Below are 16346 nucleotides of genomic sequence, written 5' to 3'. Positions count from 1 at the left end.
AGCTGTTGTAGTTAATTTAGGTTTTTTTCTGGTTTTTTGGATTGATTGAAGTTTAGCTATTTTTTTCAGTTTCAGTGTGTTTAGCTATCAATTTCAGCATCTTCAGAGGCCAAATTCAGTTTACAGCATTCAGACTAGCATTATCACAGATAATGTTATATATCTAGTTCATGATTTTGTTAAGTTATGGTTTTAAAGTTTTAAAAATATAGTTTTAGTGCTCAGTAGATGTTTATCCAGTTCAGCTGCGCCCTAAAGTGTGTTTTGGATTGTGTCCCCCTGTGTGATTGAGTTTGACACCCGTTCTAGATTTATTACATTTTTTTTAATCAAAATTGTATAATTTCCTGGTTTTGAGGTAGAAAATGTTTCAGTTTGGTGGTGCAGTCAAATCTTCTGAGAATAAAGATCATCCAGTAGAAGTGGTCTGATGGTGTTTCAGTGCAGAACATTCCTCATAACTCACCTGAAAAATGCTCTTTGAGTTTATGTGTGTAAACCTACAGCCACCATACAGACTCCAGCAAACAAGGAGCTGCTGCATCCTTGAGCAGCTAGCGCCACCCGGAGGACAGAATGAAAATTAAGAAAGAAAAACCACCGAGTTATGTAAGTGTTAAAACAGATCAAAGTAACTGGCTAACCTCTCAGAATACTAATTACACTGAAGAGGACCCGGTCCTCTCAGGTCAGACTCCAACTTTAATGAGTGATTTGCCTTAAAATGTAATGAGCTCCACATCAAAGATCTCACTTTGACTCATCCTCTGTTTGGTCTTTCTGTTCCTTTTCTTTGAGGGGTGGGTGCAAACAAACCACCCTCTTAACAAGACTGGGGGTTTCTGCTGCTTTCTGTCAGCCAAAGTTCAGGGGTTGTGCAACAAGCCACGTTGCCAGATTGAGACAGAAACAAGAAAACAGTCTCAAGAAAAAGTTTGTTCTCCTGACCCAGTGAGATTTACAGATACATTCTGGTTGAACAGTCATTGTGAAATTTGAGGTTCTCCCTTATAGCAGAGAATAGCAGACTTTATCTGCTTATGTTTTCTGGAGTAGATTTTCTGCTTTGTTTGAAATTATTTTTTCAGATCAAGTTTAAGCTGCCGGCAGATTTCCGTTTTTTACGCCAATTTCCAGAAACACTTTTTATATTGGATTGAAATTGAGTTCAGGAGCACATTATAACGGGAGTGAATGCAAAAATACTCCATGTGTTTTATATTTTTTATAATAAAAAAAATATAAGCTCCACCAAAAACATAAAATATAATTTTGTGGAATTTAAGGACATTTTTGTTCATTATACAACCTTTATTCATACATTTCTCATAACTGATTACAATAGACTTTTAGCTATTATTTGATCATTCTTAGGTACTTGCATTTTTATGCAATATTTCTGATCTGTGTGACGATGCAGAACACAATTTATATTTATTGTTTCTGTGGTACCAGCTTGGTGAAATTCACCTGTTATGATAATTTTAGCTTTTGACAATTTTACACCTTACTGTCATAATCCAGCTTAAATGAAAATTCAATGTAATTATGTTTAATGACATCAAATTGGTCGACTAAAGTGAAAGAAGTGAGAAAAGTCAAACTAAAAATCCAGCCTTTTTAATTGTGACTTAAAGAAAAGAAAATATAATCCTTTATTTGTCCCATATAAGGGAAATTCCTAAATTGCAGCATTACAGACAGGAGAAGCGCAGTAGGTACAGATAAAAAGATGTTTTTACAAAAACTTACAGTGTAAGAAAAAAAATCTTTTAAATTTCCAAAAAAAAAGTCATAAATTTACAAGAGTGAGAGTTGCCAGATCAGAAAAAGAAGCGACTGCAGCCTCATTTTTTTATTTATTTTTTTATTTTTGTTCTTTTTTTTAGGGCATCAATACAACGAGTATTAGGGCCACCAAAAAAACGTTATATTAAAAGGTTTTTTCTTATAAATGTACAACTTTAAATCTATTAAATTAATGAGAAAAAAACTTGTAATATTCCTTTTTTTTTTTTTTTGGTTGTCCTAATACTCTGACATACTGACGCCATTCTCAAAAAAAAACTAAAATTGCTTCTTTTTCTGACCTGGCAACCCCGAGGAAGAGGTTTTGCTCAGAGAGGCCCACCAGGCAGCTGGAGAAGAGAACAACTGTGCAGCTGAGTGAGACAGAAGAACAACTGTGCAGCTCAGAGACACCGAATCAGACTTTTCTGCACTAAATCAAGGTAAAATTTGACATTTTTAACATCTTTGTTTCACATTCACTCATTTATAGTCAGCTCAGCATTCTCTTTGACTTTTTTAACAAACAAAACTATTTTTTCTTGTTTTTTTTTTGCAGGATTTAGTCATGGCTGCAGACGCGAACCACACGTGTTATGATATCACCACTGTTGACCATTTCCAGTTTTACCTTGAACAGTCAGGAGAGCACTCAGCCATCCTCCAGGGCGTCCAGAACGTCCTGCCCAAAGAGTTTCAGAGGTGCAACAAGTTTTAAGATGTTTGTCTTTTATTCTTTTATGCAAAGTTCAGAATTTGTTTAAAAATGCTTGAAATAAAACATATTTAAAACAAACAGAAACAAATCTGGAAGTTGATTTTACTACTTTTGTGCGTTTGACACATTTTGTTAGTGAAATCTCTGCATTTCACTGCATAAAAAGCGACTTCTAGATCATCTGAGTTTACACTTTTGCTTGTTGAGTTGATCTTAGTTAAGTAATTCTTCTCGTTATTAGAACATGTATGGTTTTAAAATAAATGGGAAATTCTTGTATTTTATCATATGTCCAAATATCAACACAATTTGTTTTTCTCTCTGTTGCAGGATTGCTGAGGGAAAAAGCAGCTTTAATGTTCTCGGTGTTGGAAGTGGTGGAGGTATGTTGGGAAATGAGAGTATTTCTGCAGCAGATGAACCCTCAGGACTCCATTTTATCCAGACACATCCTCATGACACGACCACGAGGAGTCAAAGGTCCAGCAGGTTTAGCTGCGATCAATACTGCTCACAGAGGTTAACGCACAAGGACGCCATCAAAGAGTCTGTTCATTAACACCTGATAAGATAAGACCTCCTGCAGCTAAAGTGTTGATCACAAACGTATTTGGTCAAATTTACACTCTAAAGCAGCGTGTGCAGAGGAAATGTGGCGCTAACGTTTTAGGATTTGCTCCAGGTGAGATGGACGTCCAGATGCTCTCCCTGATGGGGGCGGAGCTTCCTGCTGTTCCCATCACAGCGGATATTGTTGAAGGCAGCTCCAAACTCATCGACCACTTCAAAGGTAACACTGATATAATATGAGGAGTTTGTGTTATGAAGAATCTTATCTTAACCCTTAAACACAGCAGCTCCCTCCAGTGTTTCTGTTCTTTGATTTACTGTAACTTTTCAGCTGCTAACACGATAATTCTGAAGGAGAAAAGCGGAATAAGAACCCAAGTTATCATGTTAACGGCTGAAAAGTTAAAGTCTATAAAAGATTATGGGTTAAAGCATCAGGTGTTAAAGGGTTAAACATGTAGCAAAGTTTTCTTTTGCTTTCACATTTAAAAATTATATTTTTAGAAATTTCCTCTCCACTAATTCCTTAATTTTATGGAGAGAAAATAGACTCACTCAAATGTGTGTGTTATTCTTGGTTTGTGTGCATAGCTTTGGATTTTTGTGTAGTTTTTTATTTGTGTGCATAACTTTGGAGTGGTGCATGTGTAATTGTTGATTTGTGCGTGCATTTTATTGTTTGCACATAGGTTAAAAAAATTCAAAATAAAAAAATGACAAATTAAAATTCCAATTTAGAACTAATAACAAGCAAATCTTTAAATAATTATGCACGAATGCACACACAAAACCACATTTATGCACAAATCAAGAATTAATCACGCATAAATCAGGGCGATACTCATTTATCTCCATATTTTTTTTCATTTACTATCCACAAAAAATCAAAGTTATGCAGGTATTCTGTTGAAGAAGAAAAAAAAAGCCAGAGTTTCCCCTGAATTATCATAGTCAGGGACTTAAAGAACAGGCCTGCTTTCACAAAAAAAAACATATTTAAATAAATATTCATGCTTTTGAAAGTATCAATAAAATGATTTCATAATTTTATCTGTAAATCTGAAAATTGATATTTTTACTGATAGTGACCAAAGTTTTAACTTTCATTTCAATTTTAAACTTTTACCTATTTTTAACTTTTGCATTTTATCATTAGAATCCATTTCCGTATTCTCTATGTATATGATGTCACTGTTTTGATCATGTTTTTCTCGTTTCATTACTTTTGCTTGAAAGCGTTGGTGGCAAAGTCGCCTCAGATCCAGAAGATCCCGTTTTCCTGGCATCCCATGTCCAGTGAGGACTACGAGAAGATGGTGAAAGCCAAAGGAGACGCCAAGAAGTTTGACTTTATTCACATGATTCAGGTACCAGAGCCCTTCTCTCATCCTGACTCGCGTGATACTGTGGTTAAAAGGACAGCCGTTTCAACTTTAAAAGGTTTTATCTCTGTTTGTGATTCTGGAAGTTTTCATTTTTTCTTTTGAACAGATGATTTATTATGTGGATAGTCTGGACGGAACCATCAAGTTCTACCACAGCCTTCTGAAAAATAACGGCAGGCTGATGATCATCGTTGAAGCAGGTAAGCCACTTAAAGTTCATGAGATTGTTTTTATTCAATTCAAATTCTGATTAATGCAAAAATGGGAGAATTTAGCAAAATAATGTATGTTATAGTTGTAGAGTGGCGCCCTCTAGTGGTTCAATAATGTCTGTGTTTCACTATCTTGAGGAAAAAGATGCACAAAGGGGAAATGATTAACTGGATTTGTGGATGCAGCTGATAGCGGCTGGGACATCCTGTGGAAGACCTTCAAGACGGAGCTGTGCGGCGGCAGCTTGTCCGAGTACCGCTCCTCCGGGGAGGTGGTCACCTGCCTGCAGAATCTGGGTCTGAAGTTCGAGGAGCATTTAGTCCCAAACAGCTTTGACATCAGCGAGTGCTTCGATCCAAAGAGCGTCGTCGGAGAACGTCTGCTGAGCTTCATGACGGCTAAAGATCACTTCAAGGAGTCCTTCACCCCGGAGGTCAGAGCCGGCATCCTGGAGCTGCTGAGGAGCAAGTGCAGCGAAGAGAAGGAGGGAAGAGTGTTCTTCAACAGTAACCTGAAATGCATTCTTGTTCATGCTTGAGCGTGTATTCAGAAGTAATCAGTGTTTTTTCAGAAAAAAAGAATATAAACTGTTTGGACAACTTTGGTTTCAGTTTCTGCTTAAATCATCAGAAATCTGCTTTTTTGCCAAAGCTTTAGTGAAACTAAATGATTTTATAGTTAGTTTTTCAACCTGAGGCTCCAGAGACATGTGTGGCTCTTTTACCAACCATAGAGGCTCACTGGTTGAAAAAAGATATATATAAAAGTACTAAATTAGTATTAGATTAGCCAAATAGTTTATAAATGTATGGCTGAGGTGCACCTAAAACAGGGGTCTGCAACCGTTGATGCTAAAAGAGCCATTTGGGACAAAGGAGAGCCTCAAATTCCACTTTAAGGTTTAAAAAAATACACTTTATTTGTGTTTGTGTGGCAGTTTAGCCATTCATTTCTAAAATTAACAGTCATTTAACCCTGTAAAGCCCACTACATCAAATAATTTACATAAAATTCAATTTTTTTGCATAATATTTGAATATCAATCATGATCAAATGTGTGATTCGGCAAAAATGTTGTTAAGGAAAACAAAAAGCACCTTATTTAGCCATAGTTTCAAATTTGATCCAGTCATTTTTAACATGAAGAAACTGTATTATAAATACACAATTATCACAGAAAGTTGTAATTTAGGGGGAAAAAATAACAATAGATTAGCTAGTCTCAACCTAAATGTTCAAAATTAGCAAAACGTTTTCCCGCCAAAACTGTTTTTAGATGTCACGGGGGCAGCCATTTTGAAATGAGCAGGAAAAGCCTTTCTACTGCCTCTAGTGGAATGAAAGTGCACTGCACAACAGAAAACGGACTGAGTTACATACAAATAGGCTTTTAAGGAAAGTCTTGATTATGCTAATGAGAACTACGTGTATCAAATATTCTACACGGGGTTAATTATAACAGTATTCTTCAGTATGTAACAACATTTTCTTTTACTTTTGATAATAACACATACACCTTTGTTTTTTTTTCAAAATAAAATATATAGTGCTTAAATTAGAATTGCCACTCGAACATGGTATTTTTCTAATATTGTGTTTTTGTAGCTTCATCCTTTTCCTTATTTACTATATGAACATGTCAACATTGGTTTAGAATCTAATTTTATTTTAAATCTATACATGTAATATAAATGAAATACAATACACTAAGACACTGTGCAGCAGAATGTGCTTTAAATCTTATTCTAATAACAATGCACCACCAAACTTATATCAAGTGAACCATTTTTATTTTATTGAGAAAGAGCCACACTGGAGTAATAAAGAGGTTGCAGACCCCTGGCATAGGAGTAAGATAAACCAGGTTTTTAGATCCCTGCTGACGTCAAACGGCCTTGTTTTCTCAACAGAATACATAGATTTCAGGCAGAAGTCACTAAAGACCAAAGCAATAACACAGAAATGTCATTTTTATCTTGAGTTGTTTGAAACATTTCATAGGAGTGCATTAGTGGGGTGATCCTGTTCGGAACATGGGGTCTTTTATTTTGAAAGGACTTCATACGAACTTCTGACAAAAGTTAAAGGAAAAAAAAGCACATTTTTAGAAAATGTATTTAAAAAAAAGAAATTTATTGTAAAAGTAACAAAACAAAGCAGCATCACATTTTCCTAAATGGTAAAATTAGACTTTTGCATCTAAAAATGTCTTATCAAAGGAAGCTGAAGTCGTGTTTCCATAAAACAGAGTTATTAAAGCTTTTCCTGAATCCCACCGGCTTCAACATGAAGGAAAGCGCTTCTGCTCCAATATCCTCATGAAATATGACTTTATTTGAGTTTAATTTCCACAGTATATACATTGAAAAACCTAATTAAGCTTCAGACTGACAGCTTGCCAAATGCTGTAGTCATCTAACAGCTTGAACGGCTACAGCCCCCCCATGACCTGAATCAAGCAGGTGCAGGAAATGATGGAGGGGAGTAATGTTACCGCTGAGGTTTGGTTATAGGGCGTGGCTTTACCTCAAAAAACAATCGACCTTCAGTCAGTGTTTGGAGATTGACACTTTTGAAATGAATGTAAATAAAACTAGTTTTTTGGCAGAAATGAAAGGGTTTGAGCATAAAAACACAGAATGACACGTCAGTCGTCTTCAGGCAGAAGTTTGTGATGTTTTATTCTGATGTCTTTGGAATGAAGGAGAAAAGGTTTTCAGAGACATCTTCATCAGTGTGAACCTGACAGCAGAGAAAAAAACATGTAAATCAGCTGAGATGAAAGTGACTCATTTTTGTTTGTTTTTGTGCTGCTGTGTGATGATGGAGAACCAGAGGAGTGCATCATACAGACACAAAGAGATTTTAGAGCATTTCAGCGTGAAAGACAACACTGGTCTCCATCCTGGACCAGATTCAGGTGGTTTTGATTCAGATTTAAGGGGGATTCAGACTGGAAAAATGGTTTGTTCTGGACCGAGTTCGCCTGCTAGAGCCTGCGACTACATCCTGCCAAAGCTGCTGACTTATCTGCTTCCTGATTTGCCATTTCTGATTTCCGGCTGATGCCTAAACTTGATGTTGTGACCGGCTTGGACCTTTTGTGTCTTGGATTTGGGTCTTGTCCAACGGTGCCTCTCTCTCTCCTCCTCCTCCTTACCTGGATCTCCATGACGCACAGTTGGATCAGGGTCCACTTAAACATATCCTCATTGTTGAGGTAAACTAACTAACTCTGGTTCACTTTAAGCCACATGAGTCAAAGTCAAGGCCCGGGGGCCGAATCTGGCCCTCTGGGCAAATACATCTGGCCCTTCCAGATCATTTCATTGTTATTAATGACCCGATGTTATCTTGCGCTCATTTCTAACTTGTATAATTGTGACAAAATATATTTTTATGGAGAGTAAAATACTGAAAGTAATTAAAGGGGCCATACCATGATTTTCTTCAGCCTCTCAGAGTGAACTATATCCATACATATGATCATATATTACCTTTGGAACACTGAAAAACTAATTATTTATGAAATATTAGTTATTTTCACCCAAAAGTAAAAGGACTTGATTCTTGAAGCTCCGCCTACTGCTGCGTGTGGCTGCCGCCCATTTCATGACGTCATCCTAGAGCCTTCAGCAGCATGTCTGCATTTCACCCACGAAAATAATCCAAACTTCTTCTAAGATGGATGCACATACCAAATATCACAACACACACAGACTCGAGTTTACATGACTGCTTTTTCGTATTTATGTTAAAAAGTTTCATTTTTAAAAATGTCGTTTTAGTTTGTTTAATAAAGGTTTAACCAGTTCGGCCCACGACTTAAGGTGTGTTTTGGGTTCTGGCCCCGTGTGCGAATGAGTTTGACAAAGCAGACCAAATGTGTCCCGTCTGGATACAAATTTAGTTTTCTGTCAGAAACTTGGTAAAATAAGATCCATTCATTTTCTAAATCTGCTTTATGCTTTTTGGGGTGATGGGGCTTCTGGAGCAAACTGCACACAGACATTACCCAGAGTGTCCTCACTGTGTGGCTGACCGCTACACCACAGTGCAGCCAGATATTGTTAAGCAATTATATTATCATCATTTGTTTAAAAAATTGATTATTATGATGTTCTTTTAGTCTGCAGACAATGCTGTCTGCACCTGCTCTTCTCTGCGCTCTCCAGTAGATGGCAGCCTGACTTCACACATGAACAGAACATCTGAGAGTTATAGGTTTTATTAAAAACAACCAAACTACACTTTTCAAAGAGTAAATCAGATGAAATCTTCTGGTTCCACTCCTGAAGCAGATAAAAATCCCAGCACTGCTGCCACGGATGCACCAAAGCCTGTCAGAGCACTGATGCCTTGTCTCAAGCCATCTAGCAAATGTATTCTGGATGCCCAATTAGCTCATTAGCTTTAATAGATCAGTAATTGAAATTCATCAGAAACCCTTGTCAGCGCGCTCCCCCTCGATGTCAGCGGGCCTTAAACACCTGCTCCGGCTCCATCACCAGCGGTCCTCGCTGGGCTCCCTCATTCTGCAGAATGACAGAGCATTAGTCACTGAGATAATCAACCTCAACACACTGTTTGCAGCTAATGTTCTTCGGGAACTATTTACTTCATGAGCTGGTTGGTGTCTTATCACAGAAGAAGTTCTCCACTAGATGAATGAGCCCAAATGTTCGCAGATCATCTTGTTTTCCAAATGATTTATTCTCCAGCTGGACATCGTCACGTTGTTAGCTGGATATTGTATTCATTTACGTTTTTTTTCCATCTGCTTATTAGCGTCTGCCAGCATGATGAGCATCCGCTCCCAAGAGAGAGCAACGTTTCAGGCATATGAACCTCATCGGCTTCAAACCGAAAACCCTCTGAAAAACTGAATCCATAAATCAGGAGCGTCAAACTCAATCGCACAAGGGGCCAAAATCCAAAACATAAGTCGCGGGCCGAACGGGATAAACATTTATTGAACACTAAAACTAAATTATTAAAACTTTAAAACTGTAATTTTTTAAACATAATTATGGACCACCTGTGATAATGCTAGTGTGAATGCTGGAAGCTGAATTTGGCCGCTGAAGATGCTGAAAATGCAGAAACTGATAGCTAAAAACGCTGAAGATAAAAGCTGAAATCACTGAAGCTGATAGTTGAAAATGCTGAAGTTGATAGCCAGCTAAAATATCAGCTAAATGCTAAATTAGCCTTAAAAAACATGGGTAAGCCAAAACAGCTAGCATGTAGCTGAATATCTGCTAAACTCCAAAACAGCAAAAAACAAAAAAACCTAAATTAGCCAAAACTGCTAGCATGTAGCTGAAAAAAACTGAACTTCAAAATATAAAAAAAAACCTTAAAAAAGCTTAAATTAGCTAAAACAGCAAGCATGTAGCTGAATATCTGCTAAACTCCAAAACAGCAAAAAACAAAAAGTATAAATAAGCAAAAACAGCTAGCATGTCTGAAATATCTGCTAAACTCCAAAACAGCAAAAAACAAAAGTATAAATAAGCAAAAACAGCTAGCATGTAGCTGAAAAAATGCTGAACTTCTAAATATTAAAAAAAAACTTTAAAAAACCTAAATTAGCCAAAATATAAAAAAAAACCTTAAAAAAGCTTAAATTAGCTAAAACAGCTAGCATGTAGCTGAATATCTGCTAAACTCCAAAACAGCAAAAAACAAAAAGTATAAATAAGCAAAAACAGCTAGCATGTCTGAAATATCTGCTAAACTCCAAAACAGCAAAAAACAAAAGTATAAATAAGCAAAAACAGCTAGCATGTAGCTGAAAAAATGCTGAACTTCTAAATATTAAAAAAAAACTTTAAAAAACCTAAATTAGCCAAAATATAAAAAAAAACCTTAAAAAAGCTTAAATTAGCTAAAACAGCTAGCATGTAGCTGAATATCTGCTAAACTCCAAAACAGCAAAAAACAAAAAAACCTAAATTAGCCAAAACAGCTAGCATGTAGCTGAAAAAAAAGCTGAACTTAAAAATATAAAAAAAACTTAAAAAAGCTTAAATTAGCTAAAACAGCAAGCATGTAGCTGAATATCTGCTAAACTCCAAAAACAGCAAAAAACAAAAAGTATAAATAAGCAAAAACAGCTAGCATGTCTGAAATATCTGATAAACTCCAAAATAGCCACAAAAACAAACAAAAAAAACCTAAATTAGCCAAAAAATCTAGCATGTAGCTAAAATATTAGCTAAAGTCCAAAATAACCTAAAACCTCTTGTGCAAAAATAGTCCAAAAAGTTAGCAGACTGACAATATTTAAAACTTTTAAACCATAACTTTTCAACATAATTATGAATAATAAAAAGCAGGAATATTATTCCAGAATAAATCAACTTTAACTTAAATAACTTTCAATATTTTACCCTTAATAAAAATATATTTTGTCAAAGTTATTAAAGTTAGAAATGAGCTCAAGATAACATCGGGCCATTAATAACAATAAAACAAAATGATCTGGAGGTCCGGATAGAATTACACGGAGGGCCGGATCCGGCCCCCGGGCCTTGACTTTGACACATCCCTTAAATACTCGCTTCCTGGTTAAACGCTGCAGCCACATTTCATGGCGGATGCGGAGAAGCATCCAGGTGAAAACCCTCTTTCGGGGCAGAGAGTGCTCTTTAGGACTAGGCAGAGGATAAGAGCTGAGCTTTTGACCTCGCTTCCTTAAGCCGCATTTCAACTGAATTAACCTTTTGTGGGTGTCTGGGTCTTTAAAGGTGGTCCTTTTCTTGCCCCCACCTCCATTTAAACTCCAGGATCTAGGGATAAACAGGCTTGCAGGGAGACACTCCACCCCCATAACACCCTGGTATTAAGATAGCAGCTTTCTAGTACTACTCTGCAGTATCTGGTAAAACCTGTTACCTCAAAAGTGTGAAGAAGTTGTAATTGTTTGACTGTAACGCGCGAGCTGTAAAAGGATTACAGGAATATGAGATTTCTCTGTGATTGTTTTACTGCATTCACATTTAACGGTAAAGCTGGAGGAGCGTAACATGAACTGATTTGTGATTGGACGGATTTAATGTGGCTGGAGTGCTCTTACTGGAACAACAGTATGTGTGAGTAAATCTTATCAGAGGAGAAAGTCTGACACTCCACGGGAGAGGAAGAGAGACACTTACAGTTTGGATTTTATTATCCACACTTCAAGCCACGCCTCCAATAGGAAGTGGTTCAGTTCAGGTGAAAACTGGACCGTTTGAATATATAAACCCTGGTTTGGCGTTTGGCGTGTCCACCACCAGATGTGTGGACTAGATTGTAGATAGCTGCATTAGATATGCAAAACGTGTGATATCACCCAAATAAACCAATGTTTTTAAGATGATGTAACATAGAAACCATAAAACTTAATGCTAGGACTCGTTTTAATAGTGGCATAAGAAGATCATACATGTTTGTCCTTTGTTTAAACCATTGACTGTAAACGAAAACTGGAGTTAACAAGTGTGATGTCACCCAAAATAGTTTACTTCCAGCTCCAACCAATTAAATCATTTCTGTCATTTTTTTTTAAAATATGGACTCCGCCATGTTGGGGCCAGAAACCGTCAGTAAGCAGCAATTTGTTCGAGTCGACGCTTCTATTCCAACCACTCTCACCAATCAGGAGTAAGCTTGTTGTAAGGCCACACCCCTTCCACTTGAAATCAGGCTACATGAAGTCTGTGGCTGTGGGGGCCAGCAAGTATCTGATTGGTCAGTTTATAAAAAAAAAAAAAACATGAAAAAGTTAAAGAAGTTGTTAAAAAATAGTATCAGAGCAAGAATGGTTATTCTGACCATTTATTTCTCTATAGAAGTCTATGGGATTTTGGCTTCTTGGAGCCTGTGGGTACTTCCTGTTTGGAGCATGAGGGGGAGGGGTCACTCAGTCCAGTTATTATATACAGTCATTGGTTCAAACAAGCTTGGTGTGAAGTACTTAAGTAAATTGACTTCATTGCTTTACTTAAGTGTCTTTTAGCTACTTTGTACTTGTACTGAAAATACAAAAATAAGAGCAACTTTTACTCTCTACTCAACTATATTTTTATGTACTCATTTGAGTGGACACTTCCGGTCACTAGTTACATCTTTATCTACTCCATCATGGCTGGTTTGTTGGGCGGATTAGACGATATCTGCAGGATACTGAAGGTACTGAGCTAAATCCTAAATCCTAGTAGTAGATCTACCAACCAGGAAGTAACAAAACGTTGTAGTACTGCAAGTGACTAGAGAGGCCGGTGCTCAGTAATTCCCCATTGACTATAGTGTTAAAATCGTCCTGAAAACCTTCCCACCTCTACTGAAATGATCATTAAGGCTCAATTCTCCGATACCAGAGAGTTTTTCTTAGCGACGCTTTGTTTTTTATTTATATGTAAAATTGTTAGTCTTTTTTGAACAATTGAGTGCGACTAAAAATTAACGCTTTGTTCTATTTTTTATCAATTTTTTTCTGTCATTTTGAAACAGTGAGATGTTAATTTTCATTCCTTCTAATTCGGTCATTTATAATATCAGGAAATAAATCCTCAAACTGTTTAACAGTTTAATTTTTTCTTCACATTTCTTCACATATATATATATATATATATATATATATATATATATATGAGACATAATAGACTATCTAAAGACATCTAGTTATTAAAACCTTCAAAATCAAAAGGTAGACGACAATGAGAAATTAGTGCTCTTTTTTTATTTTTTTATTTTAATAATTCTGAACAGATTTTTTTTTTGGTGTAATTTGGTCTTTTCAGCCATGATTCTTCTTATCATTCCCACCTGGCCTGTGTTAATCACCACACCTGCTGTTCATTTTCATTACTCCATCTGTGTATACCTGCAGCTTGGTTTCAGGTAGGTTCCTTCAGGTTCCTGCAGTGAGAGTTACATATTTACTGTAGGATGTCGTCGTCGTGTTAAGAAGTCAATCTGTTTGCGGCTTTTTTTCCCAGCGGTCTTAATACATGACAGAATGTTTTGATAAAACATGTCTATACTTTAAGTCAAGAGCATCTTCTGTCATATTTATATGGTTACACTTAGTTGTCATAAGAGCAAACAAGTATACAGCAATACATGAAGTTTGGTGAGATAATAAATAGTAATGCTGGTAAATCAGGACGTAATGATTCACTGGTCCTACCTTATTTTCAACAAACAAAAGGAAAATTTCCCTTTGATAACTAAAATATATGAACAATGTATTTAATTTGAATGGAAGTCTTTTTTTGATTGATTCTTCTATATGTATATATGCATTTAGAGCCCATAGTTTTCTAAATTTTGTAATTTCATGAGTATTTCTTCCAAATTGAACACATTTTTTCTGTTCACATTACGCTGCACTAAAAGGATTCCTGTTTTTCATGTCGTTCCTCTCCTCTTCTTGTATCTGAGGAGATGGTTTCAATCCAGAGACATCCTTGGTGCAAAGCCCTCTTCAGAACAGGCCATAAAGGAGCTCTAAATACATCAGTCCCCCTTTAATGGGTGGAGGGTCTGAAATATAGCCTGATCCCCGTCCTGTAAATGGCCGCCCTCTGAGGTGTATTTCACTCCAGAGAATTTATCCTGTTGGGAGTCGGTGTTTTATCGTAGCCCTCCGCGTACACCGAGATAAGGCTAATGATGCTCAGTACTTTTATTTTTAATTCCTTGTAAATGCTCAGTAAAAAGCAGGTACCGGCTCACTCAGAGTGAATCCTGCTGCTATAAACTCGGCGGCTTTGCTTAAGTTACAGCAATTAAAGCGAGGCTGTGCTGAGTTTACCTCTGTCTGTCTCATTAATCTAACAATTCAAGTCATTATACGCTGATCTCCTGCACTTTTCCTGCGGGTTTCAAAATGGAGGATTGCCACAGATAAGCCACGACTTGATATTTATTCCAGCTATTATACCAGCAGAGATCAACTGGGCCAAAAAAACCACGCCACTAATTGACTCTTTCTGCTCATGCTTTGATCAATTTCAGATAACGCTGCACATTTGGAGAATTAAACAAACTCCGACTGAGTATTTGTTTAGCAACTCTGACTGTGAAACTCATCCCGAGAGGACGAGTTCTGGTAAAAATAGGACACTTTGAGGAGAATTTGTGTGTGGCTGACAAAGTGTGATAACAATTTTGAGAAACAACTTGATTTTGACTTGCAGCCATGCTCTTTTAAGCCTATATTTGCTTGAGTGATAAAAGAAGTTGCTGCCACTGGTTCACTTTGTCAGCTGGGAGAGCTCCTGGGGGCAACATCCTCCATAATTACTCTCCATGACATTCAGCCTCGCTAAACGCTCGTCCTGAGGCTCTTTGTTTGGGGCGCCACTTGTCAGTTTTTTCTGTAGCTCATGAATTTTTGCTCCGATGACGACAAAGTCCATATTTTGAATCAATTAGTTGAATTCTTCAGAGGAACAGATCGTGGTAGATGGAGATGGTTCGGACACGTTGAGAGGGAGGATGACGTCGGTCTAAATCAGGGGTGTCAAACTCATTTTGGTTCCCATTCAACCCGTCTGATCTCAAGTGGGCCGGACCGGTAATATAACAGCAAAATAACCCATGCTCAACTTGTTATTTGTAGCTTTGTTTTTGTTTATTCTCAGTTGGAAAAAATGCTTCAAAACACCCAGTAGCCTAATCACTATTATTAGTATTACTAATAGAGGTATTGTTATTATCTTTTTGACAACAACATTTTTGTGACTGTGGTTTCACACCTGATCATTTTCATAGCCACTTAACAGCGGTGAGGAACCTAACTGGATCATACCCAGACACGTTTGCACAGAAGTGAAGTTGCCTCTGGTCACATGCAAGATGGCGCCAGAAACGATCTCCAGCCGGAAGCGGAACTTTTGCAACGAAATTTCAAAACTGATATTTTCTAAACTTTTCAGAACTATCAGCTTTGAAGCTTTTAAATGTGAATAAACTGTAAGTGTCTGGCAGTTTAATGTGAAAGATGAGCTTCAAATGGACAGAGAACATTCATGGTTTTATTTCTTTCAAGTCATCATTAACAAGTGTTCACATCTGAAGAACTACACGCGATTACCTGCGGAGAAAGAACTGGCAAAATGCCGCTTTTTCTCTGTGAATCAGCTGATCAGAGGCGGCGAAATGTCATTTTTTTCTGACAGCGTCACAGAGGACAAAATACCAAAAAAAGGTTGAAAAAAAAAAAGATTTTTCTAGCGTCATCTTTTTCCTCTGTGGCCAGATTCTCCTGTAGAAATGCTGCATATTTCTTGATCTCTTTTTATGGTGGTATTTCTTTTCCGTTACTCCCCCTAGTGGGAGAATTGCGCATTGCGGTCATTTCTTTACATAACCATAACTGGCCAAGGAATGGGCTAAAACTGTTTTTTTTTTCAACATCCTTTTTAGCTTTTTGTCTTCATTAAGACTGGTCCAGATTAAATCACTTGGTGGGCCGGATACGGCCCGCGGGCCGGATGTTTGACTGGTCTAGAGGAAGCCCAAAGAGGAGATTGTGGTTGATTGGAGTCAGAAGGATACAGAGGACACTATCTGACAGAGGTAAAGGATTTCCCAACTAAAGGGAGAAGCTGAAAGACCGAAGTAAAACTGAAATGTCATACTCTCCTCACTACCAGGGATTTTTAATCTACCAAAAT

The 16346-nt window shown here is 37.1% G+C and overlaps 1 protein-coding gene across 1 annotated transcript; it reads left to right on the top strand.

Annotated features, from left to right (window-relative positions):
* The first annotated feature begins 2074 nt into the window (after positions 1-2074).
* Positions 2075-5278, top strand: LOC112154870 (histamine N-methyltransferase). Its single transcript, XM_024286089.2, has 7 exons — positions 2075-2231; positions 2348-2490; positions 2837-2889; positions 3189-3296; positions 4313-4443; positions 4568-4661; positions 4860-5278. The coding sequence occupies exons 2-7, from the start codon at positions 2357-2359 to the stop codon at positions 5210-5212; spliced, it is 873 nt and encodes a 290-aa protein (XP_024141857.1). The 5' UTR covers positions 2075-2231; positions 2348-2356; the 3' UTR covers positions 5213-5278.
* Positions 5279-16346: the final 11068 nt, after the last annotated feature.

This window comes from Oryzias melastigma, linkage group LG21, assembly GCF_002922805.2.
Source record: "Oryzias melastigma strain HK-1 linkage group LG21, ASM292280v2, whole genome shotgun sequence".
NCBI lineage: Eukaryota > Metazoa > Chordata > Actinopteri > Beloniformes > Adrianichthyidae > Oryzias > Oryzias melastigma.
The sequence above is the reverse complement of the archived record's forward strand: the minus strand, read 5'-3'. Positions and strand labels throughout refer to the sequence as shown.

What these genes read in the sequence shown, in the direction of transcription:
- LOC112154870 (XM_024286089.2), top strand. Translation starts at nt 2,357, where the DNA reads ATGGCTGCAGACGCGAACCACACGTGTTATGATATCACCACTGTTGAC. An exon ending in ACTCATCGACCACTTCAAAG is followed by an intron (nt 3,297 to 4,312) that starts GTAACACTGATA and finishes TTTGCTTGAAAG; the next exon opens with CGTTGGTGGCAAAGTCGCCT. An exon ending in GATGATCATCGTTGAAGCAG is followed by an intron (nt 4,662 to 4,859) that starts GTAAGCCACTTA and finishes TTGTGGATGCAG; the next exon opens with CTGATAGCGGCTGGGACATC.